General features: G+C 48.6%; 2 protein-coding genes and 1 non-coding gene across 7 annotated transcripts in view; 2 read left to right on the top strand and 1 right to left on the bottom strand.

Annotated features, from left to right (window-relative positions):
• Positions 1 to 263: 263 nt before the first annotated feature.
• LOC114233663 (small Cajal body-specific RNA 2) lies at positions 264 to 663 on the top strand. Its single transcript, XR_003619814.2, has one exon. It is a non-coding gene; the product is annotated as a small Cajal body-specific RNA 2 (non-coding RNA).
• A 1,941-nt stretch (positions 664 to 2,604) lies between these two features.
• CFAP276 (cilia and flagella associated protein 276) lies at positions 2,605 to 8,544 on the bottom strand. Its single transcript, XM_008147103.3, has 5 exons — positions 8,373 to 8,544; positions 4,934 to 5,050; positions 4,281 to 4,396; positions 3,153 to 3,280; positions 2,605 to 2,753 (listed from the first exon to the last, which is right to left on the bottom strand). The coding sequence occupies exons 1-5, from the start codon at positions 8,451 to 8,453 to the stop codon at positions 2,683 to 2,685; spliced, it is 513 nt and encodes a 170-aa protein (XP_008145325.1). The 5' UTR covers positions 8,454 to 8,544; the 3' UTR covers positions 2,605 to 2,682.
• An 886-nt stretch (positions 8,545 to 9,430) lies between these two features.
• Positions 9,431 to 24,150, top strand: part of ELAPOR1 (endosome-lysosome associated apoptosis and autophagy regulator 1) — a 41,260-nt gene continuing 26,540 nt past the window's right edge. For 4 of the 5 annotated variants that reach the window (XM_028153999.2, XM_028153997.2, XM_028153998.2 and 1 more), the window contains exon 1: positions 9,431 to 9,726. In XM_028153999.2, the coding sequence (XP_028009800.2) occupies positions 9,574 to 9,726 (153 nt within the window). In that variant the 5' untranslated portion in view covers positions 9,431 to 9,573. The remainder of the gene's footprint in view (positions 9,727 to 24,150) is intronic. The other variant, XM_008147104.3, reaches the window with a different exon arrangement.

The raw sequence follows: 24,150 nt of genomic DNA on the forward strand, positions 1-24,150 counted from the left end.
CCAGAACTTGGGATCAAAGGTCAAAGAAAAACGACAGATATGAATATAAATATGTAGCTGCACAAAGATCAAAAGAACACGACTCAGTATTGGGAGCATTTGTCCCGCCTGTCCCTGCGACCTGGCTTCCCCTCCGAGCCGCGAGAGGGCAGCAAAGCACGCTCTCGACGAGGGCCTGTGCTCGGTGGTTCCTCCCAGAATCCTCCGCGGCGCGGGGGGGGTGAGGGGCAGAGGCGCTTAAAAGGGGGTGCGGACTTCCGCCCGCTCACGGGAGGGAGAGCGGCCTGGGGTGAGGTTGCTGTGAGTGGTACTGCGGTGTCGCGTGGATGGCGCGAGCGGGCCGAGGGTGTGTGTGGATGTGTGGCTGTGAGCGTGCGTGGGGCGTGCAAGGCGAGTGCGTGCCACCCCTACGGCCCTCCCCCCGTCTACACGTTGATCTTATTTGATCGGGTCGTGACCCCAGCCCCGCCGGGCCGGCCCGAGATGAAAAGCTCCCCTCCTGCGAAGCCCGCTCCGGGCGCTGTGCAGCGAGGCCCTTGGGCGGCGGCGGCGCCGCGGTCCCGGAGCCGATCTGCGGGCCCGGCGCTCAGAAGTGATGAATTGATCAGATAGACGAGGCCGGGCTTGTCCCGGCCGCTGATTATCGAGGCGATTCTGATCTGAGCCCGGCCCCGGGGCGGCCGCCCGTGGTGTGGCCGACGCGGTGGTGGTCGGCGGCGGTGGTGGTCGGCGGCGGGCCCGGGCGCCGACGGGAGGGCGAGGATGTCTGAGCCGCCTTCCCGAGGCGCCTCGTCATCAAGACTGCGCTCCACGGAGCCTGTTGCTAAGGCGTAGGTTGACATATGCATATCTATGTGCACATATAGCTCCATAAGAACTTGGAGGACTTACACAGATCCCAGGGTCCCGCCCCCAGATTTAATTAACCAGAATATATCCTCACCTGAGGATTTTTTAAAAATGATTTGGAGAGAGAAAGGGAGAAAAATATCGATGAGCTGCCTCCTGTATGTGCCCCAACCCAGGGTGGAACCCACAATTTAAGTATGTGCCCTGACTTGGAATGGAACCCGCGACCTTTTAGTGTAGGGAACTGTTCCGATCAGCTGAGCCACCGGGCCAGGGCTAGAAATCTATATATAGACTTTTTTAAATCACTGGAGGATATTTCCCCATCGATTTTTAGAGAGATGGAAGGGAGGGAGAGAAATATCAATGTGTACACATTGATTGGTTGTCTCCTGCTCACACTATGATTGAGCCTGCAACTGAGGTATGTGCTCTTGATCAGAATCGAACCCGGGACCCTTCAGTCCAAGGGCTGACACTATCTACTGAGCCAAACCGGGGAGGGCTAAAAGCCTCTATGCATGGATCACAGTAATCAATTTTTTGATGATCAGTATCAACCTGCATGAGATGACTAACAGGTCACCCCTCTCGGCCATTTTCAGCCATTCTAAATAACTGGCCACTTTGCACCGGATACACGATCTCAATAGTGGAAGAGGGGTGCCCAGCCTGTGTGGCACGGTGGTTGAGCATGGACCCAAGCACCTGGAGGTCACGCTTGGATTCTTGGTCAGAGCACATGTCCCAGTTGCTCGATCCCCAGTAGGGGGCGGGCAGGAATGAGCCCATGGATGATTCATCATTGGTGTTTCTATCCTGCCCTTTCTGAAAGCAAAAAAACTATTTTTAAAAATAGTAGAAGAGGGGCTGTGATTGGTGGTATTTTAAGGACCATGCACTTGAGCATCAGCAAGAAGCCTTTTCCTATCTGTTATTCAACAAGGCCAAACTTCTGTACCATAGTCTAGGTCTGCCATTTCTTGCCCAATCTAACCGCAGGTTCCTGTGACTTGTAACTTTAGAGACCACATTAGTGCATCGTTTTTAGGTAGCTTCAAACCCAAGCACCAGATTTTTAAAAAATATATTTTTATTGATTTTGGAGAGGAAGAGAGAGAGAGAAACATCAATGATGAGAGGGAATCATTGATTGGTTATCTCCTGCACGTTGGACTGAGCCCGCAACCCAGGCACATGCCCTTGACCAGAATCGAACCTGGGACCCTTGAGTCCCCAGCTGATATTCTATCCACTGAGCCAACCTTCTTAGGGTTCAAGCACCAGATTTTTGAGCCATGTTTATAAGGATTAGGGCAAGGGAAGGGAACTGACTCCCAACAAGAAGATGGCAGCAGTTAGAGAAAACAATGGCAAGGAGGCAGGACCAGGGAGATGGAGGTCCCCGCCCCCCATGGAAAAGTAAAGCCCAGCAGATGACTAAATCCAGGAGGTAGAAATAAAAATGCTACACAGAGCTACTGAAATGGTTGTAAACTCATTAAGGCTATATCCATTCTTGTTTCCCCAACACAGCTCTGACACAAAGGTTTGCAAGAAATATTGAATGGGGGTATCTGTATGGTTGGAATGACTCATTTACAAGAAAGGTATACCCACCTCCTGCCCCAAACTGGGCTGTTCTATCCTAAATCCTTGCAAATATTCTCAATAAGACTAGTTTCTAGAAGCTGGGAAACGTCCACCTTTTAAGAGTAGTCTAGTGGCAACTCTGGGTAACAGACACTTCAGGCCTCACCGTGCACAAATGTTTTTAATGGAGGTGGGTGGCAGGCTGTCCCATCGATTAATCAATCCAGGGGCCTGTCAGCATCAGGTGGAGAAGAAGCCACCGTCCGTCTTTCGGGAGTAGCCTCCGTTGGTGGCTGCAGTGTGAGGGGACACTGGAGAAAGAGGGAGTGGGCTGTGAATTTCAGATCCTTTGTCTTCACTGGGAACCTGTAACCACCCATCCATTTATGGGTGCTAGAGAGAAGGTTCTTATAACAGCTGGGGAACTGGCATACAGAAGACAGACGGGAGGTAGCTATAGGTCTTCCACTCCCAGGTTTCTGCTGGAAATTTCTGTCCCCTAGACCTAAGGGTGAGTTAGAGGCCCGGAAAAATGGAATCCATTCCATAGTCAGCATGCATGTCCCCTGATCTGTCTGATATGTGACAACTTAATCACTGCTGTTACAAGACCCTCAGTTGTCCCCCATGTTCTCTCCTAGCCAATCACCTCAACTCCCTGATTCCTGGGTCCATTTAGAACTTGTACCACCATCTGCCCTATTACTCACCTATGGAGCCCTGGATGCTGTGGATGGACTCCCTCTTAGGGCTGATCCACTGTCTGATGTTAGCTCGGGAAGTGATGGGCGATGGTGGGGCAGGGGGCAAGTGTTCTCCAGGGGGTTGGATGTTGATCCTAGAGGATGGGTGTGGGTTAGAACAGGGGAGAATGAAGCCAAGCAGGAGAAAGGTGCGGAGGGAAAGAATTACATGCAACCTCCCAAATAAAGCAGCCAAAGGCCCTTTTTACACTCTGGAATTAACCGAAGGTTTTGTTTGTTTATACAGATAAAAACAGGAAGTTCTCTGTTCGTTTCAGACCATAAAAATACAGAAAAAACAAGTGTTGGTGAGGATGTGGAGAAAAGGGAACCCTTGTACACTGTTGGTAGGAATGTAGGCTGATACAGCCACTGTGGAAAGCGGTATGGGAGTTACCTCAAAAAGTTAAAAAGAGAACTGTCTTATGACCCAGCAGTTCCACTTCTGGGAATTTGTCCGAAGAAATCCAAAACACTAATTCGAAAGAATGCACCCCTATATTCACTGCAGCATTACTGACAACAGCCAAGATTCGGAAGCAGCCGTGTCCATCAGTAGATGAGTGGATAAAACAGCTATGGTACATTCACACAATGGAATACTACTCGGCCATAAAAAGGAAGAAAATTTTCTATTTTTTGGACTGCATGGATGGACCTGGAGGACATTATGCTAAGTGAAATAAGTCAGAAAAAGATAAGTACCATATGATTTCACGCATATGTGGAATCTAATAAACACACTGCACTAAACCAAAATGGAGACAGAGGCGGAGAGCAGGCAGATAGCTCTGGTGGGAGTGGTGGTGGGGTTTTGAGAAAAGAAAGGGGACGGAGAAAAAAGAAGACTTCTGGACACGAACAACAGTGCGGTGACTGGGAGTGAGCGGGAAGGCAGAAGAGGGCATATGGGGGTAAATGGTGATGGGAAAATAACGAAGGGAAAAACACAGACGTTACTTACAGGTACAGATGTAAACCATACAGAAACCTGTACCAATGAGCACCTGCGGTAGTTATTTCCCAGGTGGCCTTTACCTTATTTAACGGGTGGCATTACCCTTGGGAAGGGGAGGCTCTGCCTCCACCACTTACCCGTGGGTGTCCTTGGAGGTCTCCTTGTGGATCAGGGCCTCATTTTTGTTCTTGAACGCCCCCGTGTGGTGGTTGTACACGGCAGCTAAGCGGAAATCCAGATTATCCTTCGGAATCTAGAGGAAGTTAAGCCCCCCACGGTTAATGCACCACCTCTACCCCCGCTCTAGTCAAGTTCTGTTGGGCTCTACTCTTCCCCATAGGCAGAGCGAATCCCTTTTGGGCCTGGAGCCACCAATTCCTTACACACCAACTTGTACATGGTGACTCTTGTTAATAAGGAACTGTCTCTCATGGTTAGGTCTCAGGAGTAGAGAGCTCTCCCTGTAGACATGGGAATCACTATACTGTCTCCAATTTGGGCTCACTGGGCCTTACTTTGTTCATGGTTATATTCAATCTTTGTTTTAATCGGAAGAGTGAGAAGTCCAGTGAGAAAATGATTTGCTTCAGATAACTGACTAGAGCAGAACCCAGGCCTCTAAAGACTTCCCAGAGACCAGATAAATTGGTATTTTGCTTCCATTTTGGTAGGATCTTGGATTGAGGACAAAAGGAAAGATACTAAAGAAGTCAGGGATGGACTTCCTTTCAAAGAGGATACTGGTGAGTTCTAATTGGACGTAGAGAAATAGTATTTCAATAGCAGATACCTCAGAGTCAAAAAAATAAGTATTCCGCCTAATGGAGGTGATGGTGGGAATTGAGTTGAGCCGATTCCAGGGTTCCCGCTGCTGATCAAGGTGAGCTGGGTTCTTATAGTGCAGGATCTGTAAAAGGAAAACCGCCCAAGGAACTGGTTACCTGGATACAGGTCCTTGCTGCTATGGTAGCTTCAGTGACATCCACCCCTTCATCCTATTTTAATTGAATCTCAGAGCAACATCTGTCAAGAGAAGAGCAATATCGGGCAAAACGCCCCAGGCTTTTGATCCTCCTAAGTCTTCAATCTTAGAACTGACAGAAAAGGGCCAGGAATAGAGGGAAAGGGGTGGAGTAGGACAGGGGCAAAGGGTGGGGAACATATAGGAAAGATGGTGAGCTTAGGTTTAGACAGCCCGAGTTTGAGGAAAAGGTTAGACATCCTAATGCAATTAACAGGTAGAAAACTGGAAGTGTGCAACTTTTTGGAGCGCTCAGGACTAGTAATTGAGATCTGGGGGTTATCTCCATGCAGCTGTGGTTGAAGCCTGCAAAAGCGAGTGTGGCCAAAAGGGAAAAAGTGGTTCGTGAGTGTACAATAGTATAACTGGGGAAGGGAAGAGGCAATTAGATACAGGAGAATCAGGAGAGTGCAGTGTCTAAGCAGGTGAGAAAAGATTTCACTAAACGGAGAAGGATCATTGTGACTGAAGGGTTGTCAAAGAAAAAGTCCATTGGAGTCCTGGCCAGTGTGGCTCAGTAGGTTGGAGTGTGGTCCTGTACATCAAAAAGATGGCAGGTTCAATTCCCAATCAGGGGACATATCCAGGCTTTGGGTTTGGTCCCCTGTCAGGGTGCATATAGGAGGCAACCAATTGATATCTCTCTCTCTCTCTCTCTCTCTCTCTCTCTCTCTCTCTCTCTCTCTCTCTCTCTCCTCTCTCTCTCTCTTTCTCTCTCAAAGAGTCCATTGGACAGTCAATCCTCTAAATAAAAACTCATAAGCATGAATGCATATAACTGATCTCTTCATTACATGTAAAATGCTATATTGTTCATAATTGTGTCCCTAGTACCTAGCCAGCCACCTAACACATGATGTTCAAAAATGAGATATTGGTTGAATCAATGACTGAACTCCAGTGAGCACAACTACAACCTAGTAGAAATCTCATCAACCTGTCCGATGTTGGAACCCTCTTTCCTATACATGGAAAAGCGCTGTGTGACTCAGCACAATTAGACATTAATTGAACAGTATGTGCCAAGCACTCTGTGCTATCACCAAGAAAGATGAAAAATGAAACCAGAAAACTACAAATATATACGATGCAAGCGTAGGCAGCTCTCCTCCCATTCCTCGAAGGCTACGTACGCCTCATCATCTCTATCAGAAGAATGAGATTGCCTTTCAAAGAGAAAGTCAAGCACGAATGCCATACTTTCCTTCCATCTCAGAGAAGGGAAGTCCCTTTACTCAAGAATAACCTATCTGCCCTGACCAGCCCTTCCCTGTGCCTCAGAGACCTGCGCCATGCTGGCATCCCCTGGACTCAGCTTCTCCCACATTCCTTTACACCCATCTAACTACCACTCTATCACCTTCCCTACAGAGCCAGACTCTTCAAGAGTCACATTTACTATCTTTACTTCCTCGCCGTCCCCATCCCCTTTTCAGCCTGGCCTCTGCCTCAAGCACCCGCGGAAACCGCTCTTGCTGGTGACCAATGGTTTTTGAGGCTCGGTGGGGTAGATCCTTTCCAGACCTGATCTTATCTGACCTCCGCAGTTTCTGGCCCCGTGATGCTGACTCTCTCAAATGTTCTCTCAACCCTCTGTGGGTCCGGCTCCTCCGAATTTCCTCCTGCCTTTAACTGTTGCTTCTCAGCTCTGCACGGCATTCCCGGGGTGTTTCATTTCTGCTTTCCTCACTCTCACATTTGCTGGATGAGCTCATTCCTTCCCATGGCTTCAACCACCATATGGACACTGTGGTTTCCAGATGTACATCTTCAACCCAGAACTCTCTACCACACTTAAATGTCCCTCAGGCACCACAAAAGCGACATCTACATCATTGATCTGAATCTCTCTCTCCCCAACCCTGCTTACCCTGGATGCCTCATTCAGTAAATGGTATCAATTAAGCCCTCAGGAACCTAGGAGTCACCACAGACTCATCCGCTCTCTTGGGCACATATCCAGTCAGCCACAAAGTCCCATCAGTCCTGCCCTTTGCATCTCTCTTATCTGCAACTTATTGCCATCCCCTGCATCACTGCCTTAGGTCCATTATTCTTCCTCCTGGAGATTGCTGCCTCCGGAGGCTCCCGCCTCCTAGCTGATCCCTCTTGTCTCACTCCCACCCTATCCAATCCACTGCCACTCGTGCTTTCTGAAACACCCATCTGTTGTGTCGCTCTAGTGCTTAAAACCCTGGTGTGGTTCCCAGCACCTCCAGGATGAAATCCTAGCTCAGTGGCATGGTGTACACAGCACACCCAGCCCAGTGAGATCACCCTCCAGCTTCTGCTCTCGCCACTCCTCCACCTTCTTGGCCCCAAACAGGTCACACTTTCTCCCCTTTCAGGTGTATGAGCACCTGCTGCTTCCTTTGTCTTGCTGGTGACCAATGTCTGGTTCCTGTTTCTTTCTTCCCAACTCGCATTTCACCTCCTCCCTCACCTGGCCCAGCTCACTCATATTTTGATGTCAAAACTCGCCTGCTTCCCTTTTAGCTCCCAGTTCTCCTGACACACTTCGTATAACTCACAACACACATGCTACTGAGCAAGCATAGTCTCTTTAGAGCAGGTGCTACACCTAATACATCTATATCTATAGCTGCTAATCTGTATCTCCTCAGTGTTTAGTGGTACCTGGCATATAGTAAATAATAAATGATGAATAAACCAAAAGAAGCTCTTTGATTGTATTATTAAGCCACAATGACTATTTAATTCTCCTTAGTTTGCACCACTTCAAACATCCCAGCCACTTCTGTTAGAAAAAGGATCATTTAAATTCCCAAGCCGCTGCCACACATACATACACACGCTCCGGTATCAACCGGAGGACAGAGACGGTGTGAAGACACATGACCCGGTGGCTTTCAGAGGGCTTCCTCCCCCTCCGTATCACACAGCCTTTTAGAGGACCGTCTTCCCACAGGGCAAAGGGTCGGCGACCCCTGGGCCTGTTTCAGCCCCATTACACCAATGTGCTTCGGCGAGAGCCCCTAGTTCCTCTGGTCTAGAGCTCTACCTCTCTTTGCTCAAAAGCACCCCTGAAACGTTAGCCGACCCGAACATGGGGCATGGAGGCAGGCAGGAAACCGACTTGTCCGGGACCTCCGGTCCTCAGCAGAGTCCTTTAAGTCCCCGCTCATGGCAGAAAGAAGAGTGCCAGCGGCTCCAGGCCCCACGAGGCCTGCGCAAGAAACCACAGTACCTTGGAAGCCTTCGGTTTCCCGGGGCGGGAATCATCGTTGTTCAGCATAGGATGCTGGAAAGGGTCTCGGGTGGGAGGCATGGTAAAAGGAGAAGCTCTTGGGAGGAATGGGGGGCCGGCGCAGCCGCACACGACCTTGCACGCAGAGGCTCGCGGGTCCCAATTGTTTGGAAGGCCCACTTTCCGTTGCCAGGCAACTGCCCCACCATCTATGACAGGTGAATTCCTATCAAGAAAGGCGCCACCTGGCGGCCCAACGTGGGAGGCCCCTCGGGAGGAAGCTACTGGGAACACAGAGGGGAAGAGCCGCTGACCATAATCCCAGGAGCCCTGGCTTTGCCCTCCTGAACCTTAGGTGGAAAAACAGAGGCCTCCCGGCATGCAGGACGAATGCAAAGGACTTCAGCTAGCAAAAGGAATCCTGAAAGATGACCCAGAAATCCCCTTCTCCCTCGCATCTAACAAAAGGATTTTTCAAAGCAGTAAGAGAAAGAGTCGTGCTTGGAAAACTGCCGCCTAAGCAAACACTCCTTGCTTCAACCCGGTTTAACTATATGAGTCTCAAGGCTTCGCATCAAGCCGGCCGTGAAGGCCCAGACGGATGCGGAGGGAGGGATGTGGAGCGGCGGCCTTTGCAGTAGGTGGCACCTTCTAAGCCACTCTTGTAGGCTGTAACTTCTAGAAGAGAGACGACGTCTCCATCTTCTTTCTCGCGCTTTACCCTCGGGACGTGCTCAGTATGTGTCCTCCGCCACATCTGCAGAATCAGAGATGCTCACAGTGCACGGAAGGGCGGTGGGAAACATGAATCTGGTGGCGGTGGCTCGGAGATGCTTCTGCCGCGTCCCTCTACTCGCCCCCTGGTCCCGGGCGCGCGCACTTCCACGCGGCGCGCGCCGGCAGCGACGGCTGCCATGGCGACCGGCAGGTGAGCGGCAGAGCATCGCGTGGTCCCTACCCGACACGCGCGGCAGGAAAGAGAAGGCGGTTGACAAGGCGACGTGGGTAGGAGGAGACGAGGAAGAAGGAGGGAGGAGGAAGGATGGGCGGCTTTGGCGTGGCGGCCCGGAGGTGACTGAAGTGAGCCCAGCCCCTCGCATCCTCCCCCTAGGAACCTCCCTCCCCCTTTTTCCGCCTTCTGCCAGCGGGAGCAGCAGCCGCAGCACCTGAGTCGCGGCCGCCGCCAGCTCAGGACAACGCTATGGCTGATGCCGGGCGCAGCCTCCATCCCTCTGCCAGACGCAGGGGAAGAACCGGGCGGCGCACGCTCCGGCTCCTGCGGCTGCTGCTCTGGGTCGGGACTGCCTTCCAGGTGACCCAGGGAGCGGAACCGGAGCTTCACGCCTGCAAAGAGGTACTGTCCTCCCGGACCCGACCCCACTTTGGTCAGAAACATCTTGGATCCTGGTGGAGACGTTGGGGACCTAGGCACAGACAGTTTCAGAGGCCACGGAGTTTAGTTTTTGGGGGATGAAGATTGAGGGGGAGGAAGGGAGAGGAGCAGACTGGCTCATGGAGAGGCCAGCCCCCTGGAGGGCTCACAGTCTGGGCAGGGAGCTGGGGAGAGAGGTCCACCATCTGGGACCTGGGCTCTGGACTCTGGACTACGGGAGAAGACCGAGTTGTTTTCCAGCTGCGGTGAAATGACCTTAAAAGTGGTTGAGAATAAAAGACGATGTATGTACAGAGGGGCGAAATAGAAAGTGGGCGAGGGGAGAAGTGGGGTGGGGAAGAAGTTAGGAAGGCCACAGGCAAGGAGCGGATGGGAGTCCTTGTGCCTTTACCGTGGCCTCAGAAGGAGTGTGAAAAGCGGGAGACGTGCGAGCGGCACTGAAAGGTCTCGTCCCCTCTCCCCGCTCCTATCCAGCACCCAGTCACCTTGCTGGCTGCTGAAGGTAGAGCCTCTTTGTAGCTTTGCTTCCCCTGCACTTGGCTGAGTGTACCTGACCGCACATGGCCCGCCGGCGGCCAGACTGAGTTGTGTGACATCTCCCTTTCCGCTAATCCCCACTATCCTTCCCTGACTCGCCTGACAGGTCATACGTCAAGGTGATTCCAAAATGTTGTCAACATATTTCAGACAATAGGTAGTGAATGCCTTTCCGCCAAAGGTGCCTTTTGAATATTCTTTTTGGAGAGGTACAAAAAGATATTAAGGAGCAACCAAACTCAGTCGTTCCTATAATATTGAAATAACAATATTTGGTTGTGCTCTGAGTAACGTGGGTTGTTTTTTTAACCATATGGCAGAGGCAGCAACAAATATTTACAAGAACTGCACTGGGGAAGGCAAAACTAAAGTCGTCCTTTAATTTCTGAGAAATGTGAAAGACTTCATAATATATCTATGCAAAAGTAATCCAAAATGTCATACTTGGCTAAGGTTTGGAGAAGCTGAAATTTTGTTGTTGTTGTTCCACTTATTTATGCATTTATTGGTTGCATCTTGTATATGCCCTGAGCGGGGATCAAACCCGCTACCTTGGCGAATCAGGAAGAGAAGTTGAAATACTTTTTTTTTTAAGTTATCAGTATTAATTGGTTAGCAACCACAACCCCACCCCATATGGAAATATAGTATTACGGTGTTCTAACCATAGACAGTCTACAACACAACAGATCGTGAAGAAGTAGGGAGGGAGAGAGGAGAGCATTTTTGTGAGAATACAGATGTTTGACTTCATTCATGAATACGACACAAGTCCGTGGGATTTTTGAAAACGTTTATCAATCCCAACGACTACCAGCCCTGGGCCATCCCGTATACAATCCCATTTCCACCCAGCCACTTTCTCTCCTGTTTAAGATAGAGCAGGACAGGATGATTTTGTCAGTGACCGTGGCTTACCGGCCTTGGTGGCTTACGGACTTGAACCAACTAAGTTAAACAGTTCCAACAAGCCCACTTGCCTAAGAATCCAACATGGGCGTCTCCTGAGTGGAAGGTAAGAATCTGACAGTTCAACTGCCACTGCTTGTTGAGATCCTTGTCAACTGTGCAAATTGCAGACATTTAAGAGATTTAACATTTGGTATCATTTCGGTTTGGAGGCAGGGACGAATACTGATGCTTGAGAACTCTAACTGGGTTACACATTTGGCCTTCAGTCCTTTTGAATGACTGACATTTGTCTAAGCGGAAGATCTTGCCACCGAGAGTGAGCTTAGGGCAAAGCTGTGGGACTCAACGTTTCAGCGCTCCAGTCCCTGCCTGTGACTTCCCAGCCAGCTTTTGGGTCTGTAGAATGGGTATTTCAGTAACACCCACCTCAAAAAGGATTGCTTTGAGGATTGGAAGGAAAATACAAATAAAGCACCAACTGGAGTGACCTAACCCCCTTTCCCAGTCAGCTTCTTTACCATTCGGTCCCCACCCCAGGCCGGAGTGAAAGTGGCTCAGGGCTCACGCTCATTAGTCACGGGAGTCAGCAGGTCCTGTTTGCACTCCTTGAGCAAACAGTGGCGGCAGAACACCCTCAACTCCACAACAATACGGAAGCGGATAAACTCATTATCCTAACAGTCTTCGTTTGGCAATGGGAACTGACCCAACTCGTTTCGGGGCTTCCAACCCTAAATGGTGAAAAACCAATTCAGGGCAGACCAGCCCTTCTCTGTGCTGTATCTGCGTATGAATTTTGTGAGTCTGTGTTGGGACTCTGTATCAGGCCAAGGCTGACCCTAATGATAACAGTGCCGCTCCAGCCTTGTTTCTGAAACCTGAGGCATCGCTCTGGATCTCGTCAGGGAACAGAGAGGTTTGGCTTGCGGCCTACACGCTTTTCTTACCTGCAACTGGGGAGTTCTAGATTTCTAACCCTGAGCTGGGGCTTGGCATTCCTTTCACAGTTTTCCAGTCATCAGGATCACCAGTGAAACTAAACGTCCTGAATGGAGTTGGTCTTCACGAATCATTTCTTTAGTCCTGTGCTAGCCCAGGCTAAGTGCTGATTGAGAGCCCAAGGGCCGACCATTTCCTATAGCGCGATGAACCCAAATCAAATTCGAGAGAAGCAGAACACGGCTTTTAACGGATCTGCCTGGTCTGAGGCTCCAGGGCTAACTGCCCCCAAACGGCCTTCCCAGTCTACACGGAAAAGCCCGGAGGGCTGAGGAACCGGGCAGACGTGGATTGGAATAAAAGTGGTTGAAGGAGTGATCCCCCTTAGTAAGGATGCTAGTGGAGCAAGTTAATTAACTTCTGACAGCCTCAGATTACCAATCTGTAAAATGGGGATGGTAATACCCATCTCAGAGGCTGTTGTGAGGATTAAATTAGATAGCACATGTTAAGTGCCTAGTACATAGTCTTGACATGTCATAGGTGCATAAGAAATAATGGTAGGCAGAAAAGGTAAATATACAAATAATGACATGTAAGTGACGAGATAAGGTTAACTGATGGCAAACAATGCAGGAGTGGCACGATAGAGGTTGACAGGAAAAGAAGACTTATCTAAGCAGCTGGTACTTGACCTGGAATAATCAGTGGAATTTCAAAGGGTAGAGATGGAGGAAAGGTGCTTTCGAGATAGAGGGAGGAGCCTGAGGAAAGGTCCACAGGTAGGAAATACACTGAGTGGCCAGATTATTATGATCTCTGAACCGCATAATAATCTGGCCACTCAGTGTATATCCTACATAATAAAAGGCTAATATGCAAATTGTCCCCTCAACCAGGAGTTCGACCAGCAGGCAGGCCGGCCAACCGCCCATGTCCCCTCCCCCTGGCCAGGCTGGCTGGACCCCACCCATGCACGAATTCATGCACCGGGCCAGGTTATTATGCGTTCAGAGATCATAGTAATCTGGCCACTCAGTGTATACAAGAGCCTGAAAACTGCAAGAAGACCAGGTGGCTGGAATGTGGAGTGGGTGTGGGGTCCACCAGAAATCAAGGTTGGAAGGTCAGAATGAAGTGGAGAGTCCTGCTGAGAGTGGGTTAGCATGAGCATGAAGTAAACACGCTGAGGCAGGCCGGAGGCTGAGAGCAGACTCCTCGGGAACCATCCTGCATGCCCCACACTGGGGATCGACCCTGCAACTCAGGCGTGAGCCCTGACTGGGAATCAAAACATGACCGGGTTCATGAGTTGATGCTCAACCACTGAGCCACACTGGCCGAGCTTCAGTTACCTTTTAGAGTTTCCCTTTACATTCAGGATGAATCCTAAGATGAGGGGCTTAATGCTGCCTAGACACTGGAGGAACTGACTTCTGAGAAAGGGACCTTACCAGGGACTGTCTAGCCCTATGGAATTTAGGTAATTTCTGCCAATATCGATCTTGTTCCTACTCTGATTGTCCAACAGCAGAGGCCTTCCTGGCCTGTGTACTCCTTACTTTAAAGAAGATGGTTAGCTACAGAATCTTACATTCTTAATTAAGTAGATGTGGCTTCTCTGCCCCAAATAGCCTCTCAATGAAAAGGTAATCTGCATCAGCTAGCGTTTGCTGAGTAACAAACCACCCCAAGACTTGGTGGCTCAAAACAACTATTTTTAGCCCACAATTCTGTAGGTCAAAGGGGTGGTTCTTCGGGTCTGGGGTAGCTTGGCTGATCTGTGCTGGGCTGCCTTATGTGACTGTGCTCAGCTAGTGGGTCGACTACAAATGAGATAATCCAGGATGGCCTCGCTCACATGTCTGATAGTTGGTTGGGGTCCCCGGGTTCTCTTCCAGGTGGCTCCTCATTCTCCAGCAGCTTAGACTCATTTACACGTGGTTTCAGGGTTCCAAGTGCAGTTAGACAGCAAGCCCCAATGCGCAAGCTCTTTTCAAGACTCTGCTTGTGTCATGTTTGCTAATGTCCTATTGGTCAAAGTAAGTCACATGGTCATGCCATGAAATAGACTCCATCTCTTGATGGGAGGGCTGCAGTCACATTCAAAGGGGCACACAGATAGGGATGGGAAGACTTTGTTGCCATTTTTACAGTACACCCCTGTGAAAAGCAGAGTTGATACAAATAACCACGCCAACTGACTTACAGTTATAAACTTGGCTAAGTGCTGTGACAGAAAAGTGAAAGATACGATGAGAGATGATTACAATGAGAACTACTCTACGGTGTATCACAGAACTAGTTTCAGCATATTGCTGGAAAGAGGACAGCTGAGAATTTTGAGTCACTATCTGCTGGTATAGATCACTGCTTCAGGAATGCAGCAAGAAAATGGAGCCCAGTATAGAAATACCATGCTCAAGGCAAAGCATACAAAGTATTGATTTTGGAATGGGACTGACCTACAGATTGCCGCGTTTCCTTTCGACCTACTGAATACTATTTTTAAATAGTTTTTTTTTATTTTTATAACAATGATAGATTCTCATTTTAAAAACAAGAAATATATATTTTAAAAATACCCCACAAAACTTACTAAAATTTCATAACTGGTTAAAATCACTGTAAATATTTTGCTACATCTTCCTATACTTATAGACTTTCTGTTACTATATCTGTATAGATATAACTACATAATTTTCTATAAATGGGATATTACATGTGTTTCATAATTTTTTTCATTCTGTAACGTGCAGAGGACACCTCTACCTGTTAATAAATACAGGTCTCCTCCATCATTTTCAAGGCTGCACAGTTTTGTATCATGTATGTAATTTATTTAACCAACCAATTCAGATAGCTTCTAAGTTTCATTAGTATACACATACTGAAATGAATGCCTTTGCACATATCCTTATAAACACTTGCTCAATTGTCATTCTGTTAACTCCTTAAGTTATGTTCCTAGAAAGGGGAATTTCTTGATCAAATATAAAGTATATTATCCAATTTCTTCTTTGCACCAATTGCACCAATTTTACTTCCCCTTAACTTTGGTTCTCTACCCCTCCCCCCATACCCTTAATTTTGTGTGCTTTCACCTTTTCTTACGGTATCAGTCCTTTCAAACCTTAAGTCAATAAGTAATGCTCGTGTGCACGCACACCCACACACACAATTCTTGCTTGGTCCATAGCTGAAGAACTCCACCCATTTCAAGAAGGATCCCAACTAACGCTCCCAAGAGACCTCAGAGCATTTCTGGAAGCTCTTCCTACAGCAAACAACATTAAACAATCCCTATACATTATTCTTTTTTTAAATCTGTATTTTCATTGATTTCAGAGAGGAAGGAGAGGGAGAGAGAAACATCAATGATGAGAGAGAACCACACGCTCCACACTGGGATTGAGCCCGAAACCCCAGCATGTGCCCTGACCAGGAATTGAACCATGACCTCCTGGCCCATAGTTTGATGCTCAACCACTGAGCCACACCAGCTGGGCCCTGTACATCATTCTTGTACTAAATCCTTCTCAGCTGCTTCCCCTCCTCCTAGGCAGGATGAAAACTCTCCACTCTTCGCCCATGCTATGCCCACAAAATCAAAGTATAGCACACAAGTTATGAGGAGTTCCTTTTAATTAATTATTCAGATCGGGATTGGAGGAGTTGAATTTTAAGCCAGGAGATTATAAATATGAACTAGAGGCAAAAGAAAAACAAAACAAAACAAAAAAACTTAGGAGGCATTAAATAAGTAGCTTCTTTTTAAAACTTCTTAAAGCATGTTATTTCTCACTGTCGCTTTCTACCTGATGCTGTGTTTATGTATACATCTGCAGCATTCTTATTCTATGGCGTGTCTCTCTTAGGATAGTACCTTGCGTTCCATATGTGACTAGCATGCCCGGGAACTGGTAGTGCGCAACCTCTACAGCTTACAGTGGTCCCTGTATATGCTAGGGCTGCCTTGATCGAATTTGTATCTTCCACCACATACCCAGGGAATGCTTTTAGCTGAATTACTTTGACGTAAAGTGGGCAACATCTCAAAGTGTTATGGTGGGGGTGGGCATAGAGTCAGAATAGAGAGAGACCCACGTGGAGAAATAAGAAGGGGCCAGGGAGTGAAGGGCCTTCCTTGTAAACTTTGCAGGGAGTCCGGTGCTGGCTCTGGGGGCACCAGTGGGGCAGTGGTACGTTCTGCTTGCAGCTCAGCTAGGTCACTCTGGCTGCAGCCTGGAGAGAGGCTTGGAGGAGAGGTGGTAGCAAAGGCAGGGAGTCTGTCCGCCAGGTTCATGGTCTCCATCACGAGCAGCTAGCACATCAAAACACTAGCTGTCACCCTGACCGGTTTGGCTCAGTGGATAGAGCATCTGCCTGTGGACTGAAAGGTCCCAGGTTCGATTCCGGTCAGGGGCATGTACCTTGGTTGTGGGCACATCCCCAGTAGGGGGTGTGCAGGAGGCAGCTGATCAGTTTCTCTCTCATCGATGTTTCTGGCTCTCTATCCCTCTCTCTTCCTCTCTGTAAAAAATCAATAAAATATATATTTTAAAAAACAAAACAAACAAAAAACACGCTAGCTGTCCTTGGAGAGTTTTGCACAGGCCAGGACCTAGTTGATCTGTTTCTTTCATGTATGATTAAAAAGCTCAGGTGGAAAACTTTAATGGAACATTTTGATCTCATTAAAACAAAACAAGAAAAGTACATTTCTGAAATATAATATTATAAAGCTCTGCCTCGTAGACAGATGTGTGTGCCATCTCTCACCTATCAGAAAGGGATTGGAATTTATAAAGGGACATTTTGTTTCCTAGCGACAAAGCCACTTCGATCCTCGGGATATTTATAAGCCGTACTGAAAAGCCCTCTGCCCCTGACGGTCTGGCCAGCTCCTGGGTGTCACAAATGTCAGCGGCCAGCCTGTTTTGGAGAGATTAGCTTTGGGGGAGTTGCTAGGGGAGAGAAAGTGGGAAAAGGACAGATGTTATTTCATATGTATGAGAAGACGCACCAGAGAAGAGGGTGAGTCAGGCGGGCAGTAAACGATAGGGGAACTGGGGAGGGTCTCGCTGCTGCCGTCACCATGGCTGTCAGGCCAGAGAGTCACCAAGCTCCCTCATCCCAGCCCTGTTGCCAGAGAGGAGAGAAGGCCCTAGCAGTAGCTGGGTCCTAGCAGCAGCTGGATGCTATTTTTTAAAACCAGTTTACAAAGAGCTTTCCTGAACATGATCTCCTCTTGTCCCGAGAGGTTGATATTAGTCAGTTGTTGTTGTTATTGTTGTTTTTTTTTTGGGGGTGGGGGGGGTAATATATTTAATCTTCTTAGCAGAGTGTTAGCATCCCCATTTTTTGGGCAAGGGAACTGAGGATGGGGAGATTTAATAACTGGTCCATGATCGTGCAGTTTTGGGGTGGCAGGACAACAGGAGAGCCCAGATCTTTGCTCTAATCCAGAGCGCCTCGCACAGCTCCAGAGCTGCTCTAGACTCGTGCCCCACCGCGCAGTCACTCAACAACTCCTTACTGATACCTGCTAGGTGCCAGGCAGTGTTCCGGGCTCTTGGGCTACCGCAGTGAACAAAAACAAAGCTCCCTGTTCTCTTGGAGCTTACCGCTGATCAGAAATCAGTAAAACACATAATGAGTAACTGCGTGATAAAGTGTGTCGTAGGTGGTAAGCGCTATGGAAAAAAGTCATTCAGGATGTCGGGGTCACTGGGACAGAGGGGAGCAGATTACAGTTGTAAACAGGGAGGTCGTGCAGTAGGGATCATATCAGGAAGGGCTGCGGGGGCTGAAGGGGAAGACGCTGGAGGGGGGGGCACGGGTGTTCACATGTGCTCACAAATGGTGGCTGTGATCATCCCACCTCCTCATTAGCCTGTCAGTGTCTTCCAGGAGCCCCCAAGCCAAGGCTGCGCCCCAAAGGGACAGGCAGCTCAAGTTACCGACAGGCTGGCCCAGAGCATGGTGACACGGATGGCCTCAGCTGGGTGTTGAGACCCAGAATCTGCTTTGTGTAACGTGTCCACGGCCAAACCAGTGGGGCAGGCCCTGTTGGGGTGACCAAGCACTGTCCCTGCTGTTTTTGATCAAAATGGGAGCTGGAAACCCAGAGTAGATTAGCAAATGTTGAGAAAAAGGGTGATGTAAGGCCAGGCTCCCCCACACTCCTTCAGACTGGGAGCCCTGGGGCTCCTGGCACCGTGTTGCTAGGCAACCCCCAGACTGAGGACCATCAGCAGGGGCGCGCCTGCTTGAGGTCTGTTTGCTTTGGTTGCTGCTGGGTCTGGTGCCTGCTCTGGGGAGAGGGAGTGTTGCTTGTGGATAAAGCAAATGATTTGGTGAGGTGAAGGCCAAAGCCATCCTTAACCCTGAGTCTGCCTCAGCATCTACAATTCCACCTTAGAGCAATTTGTTCTTAAGACTGTTGTGTTAAACTTCGTGTGTGTGAAACTTTTGGTTTAAACAAAAAAACAATTTTGCTCCATTAAAAGAGGGGGGGGGGGGGGCCGAGACCAGTTTGGCTCAGTGGATAGAGCGTCTGCAGACTGAGGGGTCCCGGGTTCGGTTCCGGTCAAGGGCATGTACATGGGTTGCGGGCACAGCCCCGGTGGGGGGGGTGCAGGAGGCAGCTGGTCGATGTTTCTCTCTCATCGATGTTTCTAACTCTCTATCCCTCTCCCTTCCTCTCTGTAAAGAATCAATAAAATATATTTAAAAAAAAAAAAGAAGAAAAAAAAAGGGGGGGAATCCTCACCTTCCTCACCCCCCATCAAAGGAATTAACTTTCTAAACTTCTGGCCTCAGGAGCACAATTTGATAAAATGCACATACCTAAAATTCTTTTCCCCACATACCTAAATTCTGCATGGGGTTGTCTGCAGGAAGTGGTCCGAGGCCTGTAGATTAGGAACCCTGTTTTGTGAGACTGGTTTATGCGATAAATACTGAAGTCCTGAGGCTTAGAAGAGAGAGTTTTGAAAGAGGAGGAAACAGAAAAGGATCTAAGGGAGAACCAGAATCTTGGGGGCAGAGCCCGGGACTCTGTGTTTTTCACCTGCTCTCCAGGCAGTGGTGATGATCCGACAGATGCAGGTTTAGGCACCAGAGCTCTGGAGCCGCGATGACTAGGCCGAAAGGCTCAGGAGACCCTGCTACTCAGTAGGCAGTCCTAAAGAGGGTGGGAAGGAGGGTGGGGGAGAGGGGGAAGGCCTACAGTGAGCCCCCGTCTGGCCTGCTGGAGAACAATGGAAAAGGTCCTGTGCCTTCCACCCTACCCTTCACAGGGGACAAAGCAAGGCCATGATGCCCTGAGCCTCAACCAAAACCAAACCCCGCCAGGCACGCCAGAAGCAAAAATAAAAAAAAAAGACAAAGAACAGGAGTCCGGGAAACCATCCAGCTAGGGCTGGGCCTAAGAGAAAGTCTCACGTTCAAATTCTGACACTTCTCCGTGGTTTCCCATGTTCTGTGTTAAGTCACCTAGCTCAGTCCTCCCTCCCAGCAAAGGGCCAGCCTCTCCTTGACAGACAGGCCTGTCGAATGGGACCTGCTCTGGTCTGAGTCAGGTGCTTTCCAAGCAGAGGGTTTACACCTGAGTCAGCAAACACCTACTGACCCCACAGTTCCAAGCTTGGGGTGCTTGCCTCGCCTACCCTGCCCCCATCTTGACCTTCTCCCCAAAGGATCTGATTTTCAGGGACAGTGAGGAGATGGGGACTAGCCAGCGGGGGGGGGGGGCGGGGGTTTGGGCGGGGGGGGGGAAGAGGAGTGAGGGGAGAGAGCAGGACACAACCTCCTCCAGACCCCAAGGCCTCTCGTCAGAATCCGGGTTTACTTAAGAACCTGTTTCTTGAAGCAGCCCTGTCCCAGCCAAGACAAACCCAAGTCGTGCCGATCCCCTGCTTCCTGGGGTGGGTGTGACTGTCTGCAGCGGTGGCCCTGTGGTTCTAAGACTCAGGACGTGAGACACCTGCTTGACTGTCTACTCTGCCTGAGGGTGGAGGTGGCAGGGGAGTGGCCCCTTCTCCCCAGCAGTCTCTGGGCAGTGATTCTCAGCCCTGTCAGACCTTTACTCAAGTGTCCCATTTATCCAACTTGTACAGTGAAGATATGTGGGTTTCCTCCTATACAAATTGCACCTTAAGAAAACACAAAACCTATAAAAATAACTTCAATTGGGGAGGAGTGGGTGGAGGTGAATGAGCAAGAATGGCAGAAATTGGTAAGTACTGATGCTGGGTGATGGGTACATGGGGGCATTATATTCTGTTTGCTAAAAATTATATTTGGGAAAAAAAGAAATATATATTTGAAATTTGCCATTATAATAAAAATTTTAGAGAGACTTAGACATGTTTGTTTTCTCTAGAAGTCTCCCTTCTTGACCAAGAATCTTAAAGAAATTCATATTCTTTACCTAGTAATTCCACTTCCAGGAATCTTCCCAAGGGAAATAACTAGTGATACTAGCTATTGGAGTGCTATTTTAAAATAATGAAAAACTGGACAAAAGTCAATGTCCAACAATAGAGAACGGTTAAAGAAACTATGGTGCCACCATTAAAGACATAGGAAAGTGCTTGTGACCTAAAATGTAAAAACAAAAAAAAAAAGTCAGAATACATAACCACATACCATGTGATGTACACACGTGCATGGAAAAGCATCTGGAAAGAAATACACTAAATGTTACAGGTAGTGATCTGTGCTCGGTGGATTCGTGGCATGTTTTCTTTTTCATTCTAGCCTATATTTTCATCTTTTCTAGAATGAACTTGTATTACTTTGAAAATCATTTTAAAATCTGGGTGTGCCATTTTGAAGGGAGAAAAGGTGGAAGGAAGAATAGATTTCCATGCAAGTATCAGCCGTGAAATAAGATACTGGGACTGGAAGAAATCTTAGAAGTTAGAAATTGCCTAAGTCCAATTTTCCCATTTTACAGATGAGAAGATTGAGGCTCAGAGGAGTCAAATGACCAGTCAAATGATCCCCTTGAAAGTCACCTCCCTGAGGACCTTCCGCTGCCCTATCCTTCCCTCACTTCCCACCCACCTCAGGTCCCTACTCATGGCTGTGTCCTCAGCCCCTCAGCCCACCCCCCACCTGCCCAGGGAGAGCATCTGACTAGCCTCCTGTGAGCCTGTGCCCGCGCCTTGGCAGAGGAGCACTGCCCACCTCATTGGACAATTCCACCAGGACCGAATCATGTGGGTCTGAGTAAATTCTTCTTCCTCTGGGGCCAAAAGATTACTGTTCCCTATAGACAGCTGAATATTTGGCAAGGCAGGTTCCAACTTTCTCATGCTCCCGGAGAAAGCATGTGGCTGGGTGATTTAGGGGAGAGCAGATTAACTAAGGTGCCTGCCCCTCATCACCCTCCCCTTCCTTTTTCCTGATGAACAGGCAGCAGCCACTGCCTACTGTGCCCCATTTAAAATTGTGGTCTGGGCCTTTTCATATCATTGTGCCGGGGAGGGAGCAAGGACTTGTGTGCTTGACATACGCACTGAATATATCTGTGTGTCTCCTTTGTGAATCTGTGCATTATGCAGACTGTACCCTTACAAAGACAGGTCACTGGGTAAACTGAGGCGCTGTTGGGGAACGGACTTGCTCACAGAACATAACTGAGGACTGCTGCCAGCTATGTCTCTGATTGAACTGTCTGAGCTTATGACTTGCATGGTGAGAGTGCAAAGTGTTCAGTCGGAAATGGCTGCAGCAGAGCCAGCCACCTTGGATGGGGTAAATATCCCCAGGTGACAGGAAGTAAATTGGCACATGCTGGAACCACCACTTTCCCAGCAAACCTCCCCCGAGTGGGTGTCATGAAAGGCCATGAAAAGAAATGGTCTTGCCGAAACCGGTTTGGCTCAGTGGATAGAGCGTCGGCCTGCGGACTGAAGGGTCCCAGGTTCGATTCCGGTCAAGGGCATGTACATTGGTTGCGGGCACATCCCCGATAGGGGGTGTGCAGGAGGCAGCTGGTCGATGTTTCTCTCTCATCGATGTTTCTAGCTATCCCTCTCCTTTCCTCTCTGTAAAAAAAAAAAAAAGAAGAAAAATAAATGGTCTTGGCCCGTGTGTCTCCAAAAGACCAGATGCAGTGAGAGTGGGCTGAGATCTGCTCGCACAGATTCGGTACTTGAGCACCAATGCTCAGGCCTCAGAGAGCCTGGCTGCTGGCAGACAGCCAACACTGTCTTGTTTAATTTTTAGATTTGGCTGTTCAGTTTGGCCCAGCGTGAGTCTGTGTCTGGTTCGAGGTCTGAGGGTGGAGGATTCCTGGTGGGAAGGCCTGGGTTCTGGCTCTGTGACCTTCCAGCTGTGTGACCTTGGACAAGACATCTCACCCTGTTGAGAGTGTTTCCTCATCTGTACAAGGAAGGGAGCAACCCTGCTCTGCTTGTCTGGTTGAAGGCAGACTGAAGAGCAAATGAGCGGGGGTTCTCGGGAACTGTGAAAGCGCTATGCTAATGACTGGCATGATTATGTTCACCGGCTGAATCCTCTCTGCCTGCTCCGCTCAGTTCCGCATTGCATTTACATACCGTGGGTTTTACCCCTCACACTTGCAAGCAAAACCCTTTGGAACGCATCATTTTTAGACCTGGAACTGATACATGTGGAATTGCCTGTCCCATTTATCTGAGAGTCCTCTGAGATAAGGAAAAGACTGGAATTAGGAGGAGAAATAGACCCCGAGAGATATTAGCCAAAGGCACAAAGAATTGCCATCCTGGTGTTCTTCCTTCCCTAGATGAGAGCGACGTCTAAATGCAAAGCCGAAGATTCTCACCAAAAGTTAGCCTCACGGTCCCCAAACTGTCCCCTTGTCCTCTGCATCTGTTCCCTCGGGATGAAAGTGCTGAGTTTGTGGGTGGCGGCCCTGAGCCCCACCGGGCATGCTATCTGGTACCTATAAGTGGTGGGTGTACAATATATATTTGGTAAATATTTACAATAGAGGAAAATAAGAGAGGAGCTCTACAGTTGTTCTCTTATCACCTTAAGTGTCTTAAACTACAGAAACACGGTTATCTTATTTCCACAAGTCTGGGGTGCCGCTGCTTCTCAGACACACCGTTTATTAGGTACCACAAAGAATTAAAACATGGCACGATGCTTCCTCGTTGTGTCAGTTATAAGCCACGCATCTTGATCTCACCAGGTTAAAATAGGAAGGAAACGGGCATCTTGGAAGAGAGGAAATGCAGTGTGGCCACCTCTTCCAGAGGAAAAGCTTTCCCCTCGGGGTCCTGACGCATGCTGAGGTTAGCTGTCTCCTTGCATTCACACACGTTATGCAATCATGCTTTCATCAGGGTTGAGAGGCGACATTACATCTATTTTTCTTATGGACACAATAATACGAAGTAATTCTGTGCTTTAATATAGTTTTAGTGCAGATTGTAAAATACTTGTCAGAGCCAAAGTCAAATGAATTCTGCGCTCTATTATTTATGACAAGAATTAAAAGAATAAACATTCATTCTGTCTTCTCTCTCCCAAGTAATGTTTTTGTTGTCCTACTTAGTGATTGATTTGGCTGTTTCGCTGCTGTTATTTAGCTTATTCTTAGTTCAAGGAAAGCAACTGAACTGTGAGTTTCCCACTGCATGGAGAAATCAGGCACGAGCAGACCCACAGGATGAGAGCACACCTCCTGCGTGGGCTAAATATGACGTTTTTAAAATGGGAGGTGGGAATGCATCGTCTTTCTGGGCAGAAGGGAGCCTGAGGAATACAGGGTAAAAGAAATACAGCTTCTGTGACAATCCTTCGAAAATGTTTAATGGATAGTCCTTGCTCATAAATTCTACAGTTTGGGATAAGAAAAACTCCACCTATTTCTAGTCTGTTCAGTACTATCAGGACATTACTTACACATAACAGCAAAGAGAGTCACCCCCCAAAAAAGAAAAAGAAAGGATTTCTAAAAGCTAGACCATGATTGGGTGAAGAGGAGTGGTC

Source organism: Eptesicus fuscus, chromosome 22 (assembly GCF_027574615.1).
Source record: "Eptesicus fuscus isolate TK198812 chromosome 22, DD_ASM_mEF_20220401, whole genome shotgun sequence".
Taxonomy (NCBI): Eukaryota; Metazoa; Chordata; class Mammalia; order Chiroptera; family Vespertilionidae; genus Eptesicus; species Eptesicus fuscus.

What these genes read in the sequence shown, in the direction of transcription:
- CFAP276 (XM_008147103.3), bottom strand. Translation starts at nt 8,453, where the DNA reads ATGCCTCCCACCCGAGACCCTTTCCAGCATCCTATGCTGAACAACGAT. An exon ending in CTTATTTTTTTGACTCTGAG is followed by an intron (nt 4,397 to 4,933) that starts GTATCTGCTATT and finishes AACTTCCTCTAG; the next exon opens with ATTCCGAAGGATAATCTGGA. An exon ending in CAGCATCCAGGGCTCCATAG is followed by an intron (nt 2,754 to 3,152) that starts GTGAGTAATAGG and finishes CTCTTTCTCCAG; the next exon opens with TGTCCCCTCACACTGCAGCC.